At 43.6% G+C, this 14,287-nt stretch overlaps 1 protein-coding gene across 4 annotated transcripts in view; it reads right to left on the reverse strand.

The window, feature by feature from the left end:
* Window positions 1–14,287, reverse strand: part of GOLGA1 (golgin A1) — a 29,656-nt gene that overhangs the window by 2,801 nt on the left and 12,568 nt on the right. For all 4 annotated transcript variants that reach the window (XM_054007145.1, XM_054007146.1, XM_054007143.1 and 1 more), the window contains exons 10-23: window positions 14,049–14,144; window positions 12,437–12,562; window positions 11,299–11,394; window positions 10,009–10,104; window positions 9,762–9,857; window positions 9,289–9,441; window positions 8,892–8,987; window positions 7,321–7,410; window positions 5,514–5,616; window positions 4,856–5,007; window positions 4,279–4,434; window positions 3,287–3,346; window positions 1,146–1,316; window positions 498–584 (exon numbers count right to left, since the gene is read on the reverse strand). In XM_054007145.1, coding sequence (XP_053863120.1) covers window positions 498–584; window positions 1,146–1,316; window positions 3,287–3,346; window positions 4,279–4,434; window positions 4,856–5,007; window positions 5,514–5,616; window positions 7,321–7,410; window positions 8,892–8,987; window positions 9,289–9,441; window positions 9,762–9,857; window positions 10,009–10,104; window positions 11,299–11,394; window positions 12,437–12,562; window positions 14,049–14,144 — 1,578 coding nt within the window. The remainder of the gene's footprint in view (window positions 1–497; window positions 585–1,145; window positions 1,317–3,286; window positions 3,347–4,278; window positions 4,435–4,855; window positions 5,008–5,513; window positions 5,617–7,320; window positions 7,411–8,891; window positions 8,988–9,288; window positions 9,442–9,761; window positions 9,858–10,008; window positions 10,105–11,298; window positions 11,395–12,436; window positions 12,563–14,048; window positions 14,145–14,287) is intronic.

A 14,287-nucleotide genomic window follows, 5' to 3' on the forward strand; every position in this document is an offset into this window, starting at 1 on the left:
ACAGAGAAGAATTTATCATTGTGAGCAGAAATGGAGTGAGTATGAATCACGAATAACCATGTAATGCAAAGTGCAGCTCGCTATGCCCTGGGGTACAGCAGCCAGTGATCACTACCACATGAGAAAAAGAGCAGAGACTAAAATAAACAGATGATTTGAGTTCTTTAATCTCTGTGGGGCGGTAGTGGGTCATTATTAAATGAGATTCAGGCACAAAACAGGAAGCTGACTGGGGCTCGGCTGATAGAAAATAAAAATGACAATTGTCAGCAAGAGGATGAAATGGCAAACTACTCAAAAGGTATGTTCTTGTTTAATCAACGAAATTTATCTGCTCTAAACATGTTTAAATGTTTGTAAACACACTGGTCTGCTAACTGCATGAAAACAGCGATTGTCAGATACAGAACCTAAAATTTGGGAAATATGTTGCTGAACATCCTCACTGTTTTGTGCTGGGACATCTAGGAGAGGACACAAATAAAAACAAAACTTACCTTGTATTCCAACGTTTCTTTGAGCATATTTTCTTCCTCTTGTGAAAAGTTAAGTAACACGGACACAGCTTTAATTAGGTGGAATGCCTGAAATAAAAACAGATTTGACAACATTTTACAAGACTCCCAGCTCTCTAGGTCCACTCTGGGATTATGGGGTAGCACTGAGAATCTGTGCAGGTTTGGTATGAAGCCTCTGTATCCTCTCTCATTCACAGGGGTGGATTGTGTTAGCTCACTTCCTGTGCATTTGGCAGGTCGCTTTTCTTGATTCTCCAGTCTCTGTTGTGGTTTGCATAGTCTGGGGGAAGCACTTAATTTACCTGGTTTATTTGAATGAAGAATGCACTTGGTTCCCATGGTAACCCTGAGTAGTTCCTAGGATTAACCAAGCTGGTGTATAGGCAGGATGGAGACATACAATATCCTAATGTATCTTTAGTGTTGAGTGTCTGTTCAAACCCTCTACTAATATTTTAAATGGATGAATCTTACCAGGACACCAGAATGCAGCTGGTGCTTCAAACACTAAAGCAGTTAAACAACACTGCAGCTGCAGATCTCTTTCTAGATCTTAATTACAGTTGGAGTTTTTGTTTATTAGTAAGCATGAGTGAGTCAAACTTAGATGTGAGAACACGTCTTTACCTCAGCTTCCCGGCAGGACATGAACTTTAGTACAACATGTTTAAGGTATTCAAAGTTGATCTCCCGTGAATCATTTAAATCAGAGTTGTTTGTGACAGTCATTGCAGCATTAGGCACTTCAGAATTTGGTTTCTCACGTACTTCAGGGATCTCGTTGTCAGGCCTTATTTTCTGAAAAGGAAAAACTGCATTTTATACTTAAACGTGGTATGAATTTAGTCCCGGAGGAAGGTGCTATCCTGATAGCACTGGAGACTGAAGTCCTCTATCCACAGGACAGGTATAGCCAGGCAGGAACACTCAAGCAAAAGCTTCTCCTCACCTTACCCTGAAAGAGCCACTTGTAGGGAGAAGATCGTGATTGTCTCCACATCCATTAGATCCTTGGTCCCTCTACCCAGACTGCCAGCACAGACGCTACTAATGGTGTCTACATCACACAAACCACTTCTGGAACTGGACCTAAGCCAACGAGTATTGCCTCTAACCTGAGCAGGATTCACATTGGTATTGTAGAGGGGAAGGCTCTGTATCCCATTATCAACTCCAGAGCCATCCAAGCCTAACAAAAGGACATTTAAAAACTTTCAAGGCAGGTATGTTACAAAACTTAATAAAAATGACTTCTTAGATGACTGCACCAAGTGGTCTAATGCTGATCAAGACAGGGCTCACCATTCCATCCCCTCTATCTAGGATTTCAGGGGAGAGTCTTTCCCAAAGATGGACACCACTAAGGCTGTGAGATTGACCTGCAAAGGCAGCTAAATAGCAATTAAATCTCAATGCTTCCCTCTCCAAGGAGAAGCCTCAGGGAATCCTGAGTCACCCTGGAGCCAGGTCTTTTATAACCCACAGTAACTATCAAGCAAAAGAAAAAACCAAGTGTTGAGAGATGCTACCGGTATGGTGCTTCTGCTTTCTCCTGTTGATATCACTCGGCTGCGTGCGTGTGTTCCCTCTGTGTGCTGCCCCAGCTCTGCGCAGATAGCTGACACAGCAAACCCGACGAGAACCCCCCAATGACCACAGAGTCTAGTAAGGTACAAAGGCACCTCGGCCAGGTTTATTGCGATCTCGGACACAACTGCAGTTCCCTGTAGGTTTCTGAGCCTAATTCAGGGCATACTACGAGAAAGTGCCTCTTGGCAAGGACCCGGCTCAGTGGCGGGACTTTCCACTGCCCCCGTGGCCGGACAAAGACACCACCCCAGGGATCCATTTTATACACAGGTACAAACAAGTTACACATCACTCCTGACGTATTGAGGTGCAACCCCTCCACGTAGTAAGGAACCGCCTCGCACCTTGTACCTTGTTGGTTCGATCAAAACAACTCTATCCATCATTTTACCCTTTTGCCCGTCATTGGGATGGGTCGGCCTGTTCCATGTTATCTGTGGAATGTTCCGGTATAGTGTATCTTGGTACCATGTTTATACTGTAACTATGCTAAATGGATATATATTTATGCAACATCAGCCCTTTCCTTGCCAGCTTCTGTGAGCAGGGCCTGCCTCTTGCTCACAGCTTAATTTTGCTTTATATTAGCAAAGTCTTGACCATTACTTTAGTTTGGTTCAGGCCTCAGGCCTCATACTGGGCCTTCATTAGGGCCTTCACTTACTACACCAAGATGTGCCCAAACCCTGTTCTACCTCCTTTTATTCACTGTGAAGTGAGAGCAAGGAAGAGTCTATGAAGAAATACATCATCTCTTGTTTTCTAGTGCAGGTTTCCAGAGATGAACAAAGTAACCCTTGATTACCGCAAAGTGCAGTGAACCAACCCTCAGCCCTTACATCAGAGGAGCTGCAGTGACCTGGCCTCACCAGCTCTGGCTTCTATCTTGGATTTCCCCTAGGTGCAAAAGAAAAGATCAGGGCTGGCATAATTATTTACTTGTGCTGAAGTTCTTGACTGACAGTACTCACATCCTGGTTACCACCACTTAGAGCATCTGTGGGATTAATGAATATTTATATCCCCAGACTGGGGATTTGTTTTGCTGGGCACTCTGTAAACATATGAAGACAGTCCCAACCCCAAAGGGTTTACAATCCAGATGGCAGCAAGTTTTTAAAAACTGGCAGCATGAGTACCTTGTCAATGTCACAGGGCTGGAAAGGCTAAAGACTTACCAGCTCTTTCTGCAGGGTCTTTTTGAGCTCTGCCATTCTCTGCTGTAACTGTTTTATCATCTACACACACAAAAGACAGAAACTGATATTAACTTAACAGCATGGAAGCTTCATATTTGAACACGCACAGACCTACAACTTTCAAATGGAAAAACCCCCACAATTAAAGTTTAGCTAATGGGGCAGACATTGAACAAAGTTAATGGCTCTGGAGAAGGGTAATCTGACAAGCCTGAATACTCTGCTCTTTCAGCCACACAGTGCAGCAGGAATGGGATGAGGAGGCTATACTTTAATTCCTGGTGCAGATTAATGTGACATTAGAGCGATAAAATGTGAGGTTAACAGAAAACAAAGGGAACATGGCTGCCACAAGGGGAAAGACACTGCATCAGATTCTGATGCTTTTCTGACACTGAAGCAGGATTTTCGGTTATTTATATGGCTCCATAAGACTGCAGAGAGCTCAGCTACAATGGATAACTGTGCATGCACAAGGAGATATGGAGACAAGTCCTAGGCCTGGAACGATCCCCTTAAAGCCAGTGGGTCAATCCCCACTTCTTCCTTAAGGCACACACTAAAAGAACATTTTGTAATCCCTTATTCTAATATAAGGTAACTTCTTCCCCCATAGATCTTGTCTTTCCAGGACTGTATTCTAGACTAATCTTTCCATGGAAGGCTCTGCCTTGACTTCATATCTTGTACAACACCGAGCATATTGTCATCACTTAATAATGAGGCTTCTTAGAAGAAGTGGGTCTAAAGAAAGAAGGCAGAGCAGTGAACCATGGTGTGGGAAGCTGTTCCAGAGGTAGGGGACAGGAAATCCTTTGGCAGCAGCAGGTTTTGCAGGGGGAGGGCAGGACATTAGTACCTAGGGTCACATATTACCTGTAGTTTCATGCTTTTTTGCAGGCCTGACAAATCGGGAATACAAGCCAGATGATCCAAATGGGGAAAAGCCATTTCCACTGTATTTCAGTTACCTTGTTTTTCTCAGAAATTTGCTGCTCCAAGTCTCTATTGTCCTTCTGAAGTTGAAGGATGTCTGCAGCTGCCATCTCTCCGTTTTGTTCCACCTCACTGTCTTCTGGAGGATACAAGTGCTTATTAAAGGCTCTTGCTGCTTCTAATGCCAAAACCTTCAAAGGTAAAGAGCAAAGCAAATCTCAGAGACCACAACTTTGGCAGTCAGGGGCCCCTACCCAAAGATAAAGCTCCACTGTGTTTTTAAATGGTAAGTTTGGGCAGGACAATCTCTCATTTGTGAAACTACCCGAGACAGACACCCAAAGGGACACTAGCTGTCTAATGGAGGTGCTGCTTTTCAGAGGACACTTAAAAAACCCTGAAGGGGATTGGGTTTCTCTAGGCCAAGTGCACAGTGACAGATACAGACAGCTCTGGCGAGGTTTCAAGGCAGCAGGTGGGTTGATGAGGTGACCTGTCACATCCCATGGAGAGGTTTTGTTTGCTCTCAGGCACAGCAGGGTGAGCTGAAGTCTCTGCACATTTTGGTTTTCCTGACAAGACTAGAGGAAGCTGCCCTGCAACTTCACTCACATTTCTCTCGCTGGCCAGCAGCTGCTCCTGCATCTTCAACCTCAGAGCACTGATCTGCTTTCCTGCTGTTTCTTCCCTCTCTGCCGCTTGGCTCTTGCATGCTTCTATATCAGACTGCAACAGGTGCGTTTGCAGCACGAGAGCTTCATGACCTTGGTCAGGACAGACATGGTTAGTGCCATTCCAGAGAAGAAAATGGAGCTTCTGTTAATTTTCTGTAAACAGAGTGAGTTGCACGGAAGGCAAGCGGGAGAGCATCAAGCCTATTTCCCCTCTCCAGTGATGCAGGAGGCAAATACAATGTGGACTGAACATCAATGCAAGCTGCCTCAGAGCTTTAACCAGGTGACTCCTAGTTCTTGTGTTGAGAAGGGGTAAATAACACGTCCTTACTCACTTTCTCCACACCAGTCATGATTTTATAGACCTCTCATATCCCCCACCCCTAGTCATCTCTTTACTAAGACAGTCCCAGTCTTTTTAATCTCTCCTCGTATGGAAGCTATTTGGAACCCCAAGTCATTCTGGATGCTCTTCTCTGCACCTTTTCCAATTAAAAATGCTAGCATTGTTAGAAACTAGAGTCAAGCAATCCCTGAGCTACAGAGACTTTACCAAAGTGAAGCAGTTTGGGATGAGGAGACTCCTTTGGTCTAACCTTGACTGAGTTGGTTTAGCTCCTCCTCTTTTTTTAGAATCACATCAGTTTTTTCATTGATCAACTGGTCCTTTTCCTTTATCAGTAAGATCAGATCTGTAACCTTGAAGACGGACAAAAGAAGGTAGACAGGAACAGTTAATATGTAGAACCCACATATGCCAAAATCTTTCTGCGACTTAGCCAAAGGGTTACAGAGTATCACTACCTCAGCCAATGCTGGTCCCTCATTAAGAGAGAGAGGGTTTGAAAGCAGGCGAGAACTTCAATGAAAAAAAGATACTGCTTTGGGTGAACTCTACACTGGAATTGCAACTTCTGTCATGGCCAGCAGATGGCAGCTATGAAATAATTACCAATTTAAACCCATACAGGACTGCAGCTTAAAATGCTCTGCAGTGGGTGGACCTAGGAAGCAGGAGGATGAATACTGATCAGCACCACTGTGCGTTTACAGAGATTGCCTAGAACAAGGTCAGGTTACTGGGCTGGCTCCAGTACGGTCACTGGCTGCTTGAGATGCATCTTGGGGTAAGTAGAGGAGTTGGCTGTTGCTGCCAGTGCCTCTTTGCCCCCAAATAAAATTTTAAGACACACATACTAGTTCCAGGCCATACAGAATGCGGGTTAGAGGTCTGGGAGTACGGATTAGTTTACACAGCTAATTACTACAATGCCTAGCAAAATAATACAACTAATGGCCAAAACTGATCGAAGTCACATTGAGACTGCTGAAGTCTTCTGACCATCAATTTTTCAGAGGACAGAACAGGGCTCACTTTGGATTACAGCAAACCAAGTCTTTCGTTAGGAGAGAACAGCTATGGATGTGCAATATATGCTGCTGTTCTTCAATCACTATTTAAGCTGCAGATACTCACCATCCAGGAAAGGAAAACATAATGTAATATTCTATGTCCGCACACTTGGTTTATAATCCCATATGTCAACACAAACCCATTCAAAATCCTGTCTGTTTGCATTCCAGGACATAGGCATGTAAAAAGCAACAGAAAGCATCACTTCCACCCAGAACCTAGGCATCCTATGTGACCCTGGAGACCATCTAACGGATTCCTCAAGAGTCAGATCTGCAACTCACTCCCAAGAGCAAAAAAACCTAAAGAGGTGGTACTGAAGGCTGGATTCAGTGAGACCTGCACTATTGCTTGGCTGACAACACACCCAGGTCCCAGCAACAAACAAGCATTGGTTTATGTTGTCCAGGAACACTTTTCTAGACAAAATAACTTGGATTTGACAGTGGGTCCTTGAATGCCAAGTTGTCAGCACACAGCAAACATTTCTGGGATTAATTTGGGACCACTTTCTAACAGCACAAACAAGGCTGTGATCCAGTAGAAAAAAGAATGCAAGAAGTGTAGTGTGATGCTTATGGAAAATTGTCAAAATGATGGAGAACCTTAGCACTGGGCTCTCAGCTAGCCTGCAAGCCATGTGTTCCTATCACTGGCACCTAGCCCTCCCTCTCCTCTTCAACTGGTTATTACACCCACCTGCTGCATCCTGCCTTAATCTCTAATCCTGCAAACACACACTTAGGCACATACCTAACTTTGAGCATAGGCACAGTTCTATTGACATCGGTGTAACATCTCACATGAGTAAAGTTACACTCCTGTGTAAGCATTAACAGGAAGGCCTTAGACTGGAAACTTTTGGGGGCAGAGACTCTTCCTGGATGTTTGGGGCCTAATCCTGATTTGGGCCCCTGGTTACTAGGAATCAGGTTCAAGCTTGCTCTGTATGGATTAGGGCAATCCAAGGGTTCAAGCAATAAACGTACCTGCTGCTGTAATTCCTCCCTTTGTTTCCGTGTTTCTTCCAGTGCTTTGGCAATTTCAACACTGACTGTTTCTCTGCTGCTTAATTCCTTCTGCAAGCCAGTGATATTTCAATAATTACGCAAGAGGAGAAAATTCAGTATGAAGCTTTCACAGGAACAAGACTAAAAGCCAGTGGTTTCTCAACTCTGAGATCCAAATCCATTAACAAATGGAATGTCTAGGTGATTAGCAGACAATCTCGTCCCTCAAATCAGACTTCTTGTTAAATCAATGCTAACTTAAGACTGGCAGAGAGCCCATTTCTTGGAACTTTTCACAAACCCAGGCAATTGCATTCAGCTTACCTAAAATGGAACACTTTTTTGGTTTCTATTGAAGTAGTCAGTCAGTCTTCACTGCTCTTCTGCTGAAGAATTGTTGCCACATCCCACTCCAGAGAGAGCTGCATTTCAGGGATGGGTGAGTGATCCCCAAGCATTGGCTGGAGTGGTTTGGGATTCTTTTTAAAATATATGTGGACAAGAGGATTGATACTGGCACCATTTTTTGCATTGGCACTGTTGACAGGTGAATAGTTCTGGTATGCAAAGTCAAACCTGACCACCACATGAAAGGCTTCATACCTGCCACTTCCACTTTTGCTTTTTCCAATTTAAAAGACACTAACAAGGAAATGACTCCCTCCAGTGGCCAAGTCTTAAATTCTACATCACACACCAGAGGGCTGATATTTAGAATGTTGAGAGCTTTCTAGGAGATTATAATCATAAAGGAGAGAAGGTTTAGGCTTTAAATGACTGAACAGTGTTTTATTTAGTAGTCCTCTCATTTAGATAGCAGTAGCTGTTAAAGGACTGAAATGATGTATTGCTAATGATATTCTGTGCTTTTATTAGTGCTTTTCTTCCTCAGCGGATTTCAAAGCTATTCTTACTTGACAGGATCCCTTTAAGTCCTGGAATGTACTGTTTATGCCAGTATTTAGTAAGACCTAAGCATTGTGTGTCAAGAAAGTACCAGCCATTTGTAATGAATCTTGAATGGTTTGTATTGTGTAGTTTCAGAGTAATGGGAATGGCTGAGCCATTACAAACGTTGACTATCTCCCCTTGTAAGTACTCTCACACTTCTTATCACACTGTCTGTACTCGGCTAGCTTGATTATCACTTCAAAAGTTTTTTGTTTTTTTTTTGTTTTTTTTTTCTCTTAATTAATTGGCCTCTCAGAGTTAGTAAGACAACTCCCACCTGTTTATGCTCTCTGTATGTGTGTATATATATCTCCTCATTATATGTTCCATTCTATATGCATCCGAAGAAGTGGGCTGTAGTCCACGAAAGCTTATGCTCTAATAAATTTGTTAGTCTCTAAGGTGCCACAAGTACTCCTGTTCTTCTTTTTGTATTGTGTAGGTATTTTAATTCCAAAGAGGAAGGTGTGTGGCAGTAATTAACCGTGATCTGAACCTATGAGCTTTAAGTATGGACAAGAGGGTACAGTTTGCCATTAGCTGTTTCTCAAACTTAGTTCTTTACTTAAGCATAGTCATCAACAGAGTTAGGCCCATACCTTTAGTCTTTCCAGTTCAGACTCTTGTTTCTTTAAAGAACTTTCATATTCTTGTCTGCTTTCATTAAAATCTTCATTTTCCTGTTCCAACTGGCTCTGTAAAATGGAAAGATCTTGTGTGCCAAGAACCAGGGTGTGAACATTTACAGTACAAGTAAACATCCACAACCCCACCCCCAAAGAGATGTTGCTTTATGCATATTCCGTGCCTCTGAACGTTGTTGCTTGGAGAAAGATCTTCACCCTCAACTTCAAACCACCACAGTATGAACAGCTTTGAACATGCAGTTACATATGAATTTAGTATTTTCAGACAATACACAGAAGGGTTACAGGTGATGCCAGAGGCAGCATCTGGGGACTCAATATCCCTCTACAGAACAGTTTCTGTACTTACTATCTTATGTTGGGAGGTTGTTTTATCAAACTCTCGAGCTGTTTCCAGGGCAGCTATTTGAGCCTCCAGCCTGCTAATCCGTTCTGCGCACTGATGCTTTACCGTTGAGATATGCTGTTGTAACTTGCTGCTCTCAACCTCTAGATCTGTTTGCTTCAGGAAAAAACATTACTGTAAGTTAACACTGTATTAACCCTATGGTTACTGGAGGGTACGTGGAGCTTGCAGCCAGAGTCAGGCATAACTTCATACTGCTTTATCCCCATTCTTATCGCCAACGAATGGCAATGCTATGCTTTATTTCTGGGGTGATCTGGCGCCTACCCTCACATACAAATACATTTACTCATCTTGGAGCCATTGCTGCAGGATTAGCACGAAGAATTCTGACAACTGCAGCCTTATCAATAATGAAACGGAGAATGGTGGAGACGCTTTAGCAGGAGTCACCTGAGCGATTAGAGGATTCTCACCAGCTTTTGGATCTGTAGATCCCTCTCACCGATTTCTTCTTTGCTCCTCTCTAGTGCCCTGTTAGCGAGCTGTAGAGCTTGGTCAAGTTCTTTCAGCTAAAACAGGAGAGTGAGTTACTCCCTTGTCCATAAAGATCGATATTACTGGAGAGCAGCACACAAAATAGTAATATGGGGTAGGAAAGGATGTAGCAGAGGAGGCTAAACACAGAAACCCTTAGACGACACCTTTCAGGAAAGGGCCTACCTGGCACATGTTGCTTTCTTTAAAATTCTTCAGAAACTCGTCTCTCTCACAGAGCAATCCCTGTGCTTCAGTTACTTTGCTGTTCAGTTTAGTGACCTAGAAATAGGAATCGAAATGTGGATAAATTAGATAAGGGAATATGTCACACCATGGCCCCTGCCTCCAGCGGCTGGCTGTGGCATGACAAGTGCACCTGCCTCCGTCTGTCCTTTATTCACCCATGCAAAGGAATGTTGTCTCAATGACAAATTCAAACGCTTATTCATATAAAATGCCAAGTCCACAGGTACCTGATAGTAAAAACAGTTCCTCCCAACCCCGAAAGTAAAACTTGGTTACAATACAAGAGCTCTTTGATCCCAGTGAAAGGTCACTGGTTGCCATTAACCACTCTGTCAGAACTCTGTTATCCCCATTCCAGGGCCTCCGTCTCCAAGAGTTTCAAGACGCACTTTTCTCCCACGAGTCTCTTCCTGGAGCCCAGAGTCAGCCCCACCCCTGCTCAGGGGAACCTCCCTCCAGGACCAACCCCTTTTTCCTGGGCACTTTCCACAGCCCACCACAGTGCTCACTGCAGCGTTACACTCCCTGGGCTTCCTTGCCAGCTCCTCAGGGCCGCCTTCCAGAGTTAGCCCCTTGCTTCTGGGCCAGGCTTACGCTGACCACTCTGGTTCTTGCGCTCTTCCTAGGGACCACTGTACAAGCCTTCCTGAACTGTGGCACGGTTCCCCAGCTCCAGCCAGTCCTTCAATGGTTTTCCTCAGAACGCATCACCTGCAGCTCACCGTTACTGCTCTCCTGGTTTCCTGAAGCTCTTTCCTTCAGACAACTCTCGGCTGCTCTCTCCCCTGTGGGAAGGAAGCGCTCACAGGCCCCCTTCCCATCTTCCTTCAGGGACCTAGAAGGGTCTAGGGCCAGGTGCCATCTTTTAACAAAACTGGGGGGTGGGGAGGTGGTGTTCAACTGGCCAGTCACAGGTGCACTGGCCTCTTGCCACTAAAAGGCCAGTGTCACCCTGTGACAGAAGGGTTGGTATGAAACCAGGGCTATATATGCCACACAAAATCTCTAGTTAAAACAGACATACTAAGTGGATTTGGTGAGATAAGGTTTCCTTTCAAAGCTCAATGTTATATTCAGTCTCAAATCTTCTGAAAAAAAAGACTGAAAGGTTGGCAATTGGTATTGGGTTTTAAATAAAATTCTCTGGATACTAAAACACTCTTAATCCTTCCAGATGGCCAAAAGTGCCAACCCCACTGAGTGCACTGGTGAAGGAGGAGGAAATACCTGGGTTTCCAGTAAGTTCACAGTCTCAGCATGATTGGTTCTAGCTGTCAATAGCTGCTGTCTGGTGTCATCCAGTTTCTGCTCCAGAGCAGTTTTCTGAAGATTAAGCACATCATCACAGATCATACAGGGGGACTCAGAAGTTTAATCTCTGAAAACTGTTTTTAAGGTGAAGGCATGATGGCCAGAATCCAAACAGCAGTTACTAGGACTTGTAACACACCTTTGCACCTAGGAGCTGACACTGAGTGAAGCTACTGACCACTACTGCACAGCATTTGTACTGAAAATGGGAGACGTGGAGATGCTCGACTGAAGTCCAAGCTGAGGATGTAATCAGCATCTGTGACCAACTGCAGGGAGTCAGAGAAACTACAATGCTGCAACAGAAATACCTCCTCTACTGCCCTTTAGAGCCACTCTGCTGGGACATTACAGAACACACATGCAAAGGGTAAAATATTTACTAGCTGTAGCATTTACTCTCTAAGAGGACATTGTGCTGCCTCTACAAGTAGCTTTCAAACTGGACTTGGATTTATTTAAGACAGGTTCATTTACTAGCTGCACCAGGCTAGGGTGCTGGGCATTGCAGGCGAGTGCTACCAGGGAAAAGCAAGTGGCCCCATCCTAGGCTGGGGAAACCTGCCTTTGTTCAGAAACAATATGGTATATCAGTGCTGCGGAACAGGGTCAGGAAGTAACGGGAGATATTGGCCGTGCGCAGTTCCCCTCTGTGCTCTCTCAACTTACAGCTATTTCTCATCAGTGCTTGGGTCTTAGCTCGGTGGATACAATGGATGGTTTGGACTTTGCTTAAGAGTGCCCAGAGTTCTTTCCCATGTGCTTTGCAAGCCCATTTAGCAACCAGAGCACAGAAGAGGAGGAATATACATTAAATGTTAACTCTTTGGTTACTGGTATTAAGGCTTGCAATCTCTGTGTGCTACCCTCAATACAGACATGACCATGAACACACTTGAGAAGGTCTAAGATTCCACCCAGCAGGAGCAGAGTGCAAATACACACTGCAGGAACAGAAGCATATGCAGGATATTAGATATTTCTTCCATTACATGACAGATACAGTAATAGCCACACAATTCTCAAGGGATTTAAAGCAGTCTAAAAATGTTACCTCCTTGAGTAGCTCCCACACATGTTCATCCCCTGAAAAATTCCCTTCTAATCTCTTTTCTAGGGAAGACACTTTTTCCTGCAGATGTTCAATGAGTTTATTTTTCTCAACAACTTCAACAGTCATCTGTTGGAACAAAAAGCCAGTGTCATCTTTATAGCCAAGCTCAGTACATAGTGATTTCACTTGGGGGGAACCCACCCACCCCCTCAAACACACATCAAAAAAATTCTCTTTAATGAAAGCCACTCTATGTTATCTTAGGGTATGTCTAGGATGGGGGGCGGGGAGGGAGAAGAGGGGAAGGAAGGGAAGACCCACTGCAGTGAGTCTCAGAGTCCAGGTCAACCAGCTTAAGCACATGGGGCTCATGCTACAGGGCTGCAAATAACAGTGTAGACATTGAGACTCTGGCTCTAAAACCCAGCAAGGGGGTAGGTCTCAGAACCTGGGCTCAAGCCTGAGCGTAAACATCTACACTGGAATGTTAGCCCCATAACATGAGCCCACGTGAGTTAACCCAGGCTCTAAGACTTGCTGCCATGGGTCTTTTTTTTTTTTTTTGCAGTGCAGACAGATCCATACAACATTAAATATATACAAACTCAACTGAAGTGAGGTAGATTGTTAGATTATTCCCTTTCTCGGGGTTGTGGCTTCCATTTCTGAAGCTTCACTCAATCCACCCATTCATTCAATACTGGCCTACAGAATTTGTATTTCAATTAATTAATTTATTTATTAGGCCTATATAAAACGTACTGTCCCAAATAAAGCATAAAATAGAGAATGTATTTTAATATCTTGAGTTGGGATTTCTATAGGAAGTGTTTACATTTTTATTTCAATCTGGAAGAGAAAAGGTCATTTTAACTATTGCAATTCTACCAATCCATGTTATTTGCTCGGTCCATTCAGCCTTTCCAGTAGAGGTCTGCAATTTTATTCCCCCCCATCTGGAAAAATTATGCAGTATGGACCCATAATTAGCTTACTGAGTTGTATGCCCAACAGAAGCTAGATTTTCTTGTGGTCTTTGATACTAATACTTTGGATTTAGTATGACTATTGCCAGAGACTTCTCTGATACCTAATTTCATTACACGATTCCCTTCCCCCGGTGCTTCCCCAATTTGTTAACATATTGTCCACAGATAGCAAAGCTCCATTATCCAAACTTCTTGAATTTATTCACAAGATTGCCAGTGGGGGTATCATGGCTGGCAATTCTCACACATTTACCCCACTTTCCAGGCATTTACAACTCTCCTGGTGATAGTCCTAAATAGGGCTGAAACTTGCTATAAAGGGACTTACAAAAAATTAAGTCTTGCTCCAAGATTACATTTACTAGCTTTGGGTGTTTTTACCTGCCAGTAGCAAGTCACATGCCTGGTTCATAATTCAGCTGAGGAAGTTAATATAAAAATCTCTGCTAAACAATTCAGAAGCCACGTTGCACTGCATTCATGCCGTTCAGACTGATTAAATACAAACAATCTCAGGTATAAGAGCTTGAGAACACTAAAACCTAACCAACTTCTGAGTACCCTCCGATCACACACATAAGAACAGCCATACTGGGTCAGACCAAAAGTCCCCACATTTTCACCTTTAGCTTGTGTTGTTCATATTCCAGTTTGAGAGATTCATGCTCTATCTGTAAAGTTTCCAATCTCTTCTCACAACCAGAGGCAGCAACTCGAGCCTACGGCATATAGGAAAATGGTTTTTGATTCTAAACTCAGTTTTTACAAAGCAAATGCAAACAAACGTTTCAGTGAAGGTCCAGTTTGAACTGTCGCATTAGCTGACAGAAAGGAAGGTATCAGACTCCAATTATCTCAACTT

The sequence above is a fragment of the Malaclemys terrapin genome, chromosome 17 (genome assembly GCF_027887155.1).
Source record: "Malaclemys terrapin pileata isolate rMalTer1 chromosome 17, rMalTer1.hap1, whole genome shotgun sequence".
In the NCBI taxonomy this organism is placed as follows: domain Eukaryota; kingdom Metazoa; phylum Chordata; order Testudines; family Emydidae; genus Malaclemys; species Malaclemys terrapin.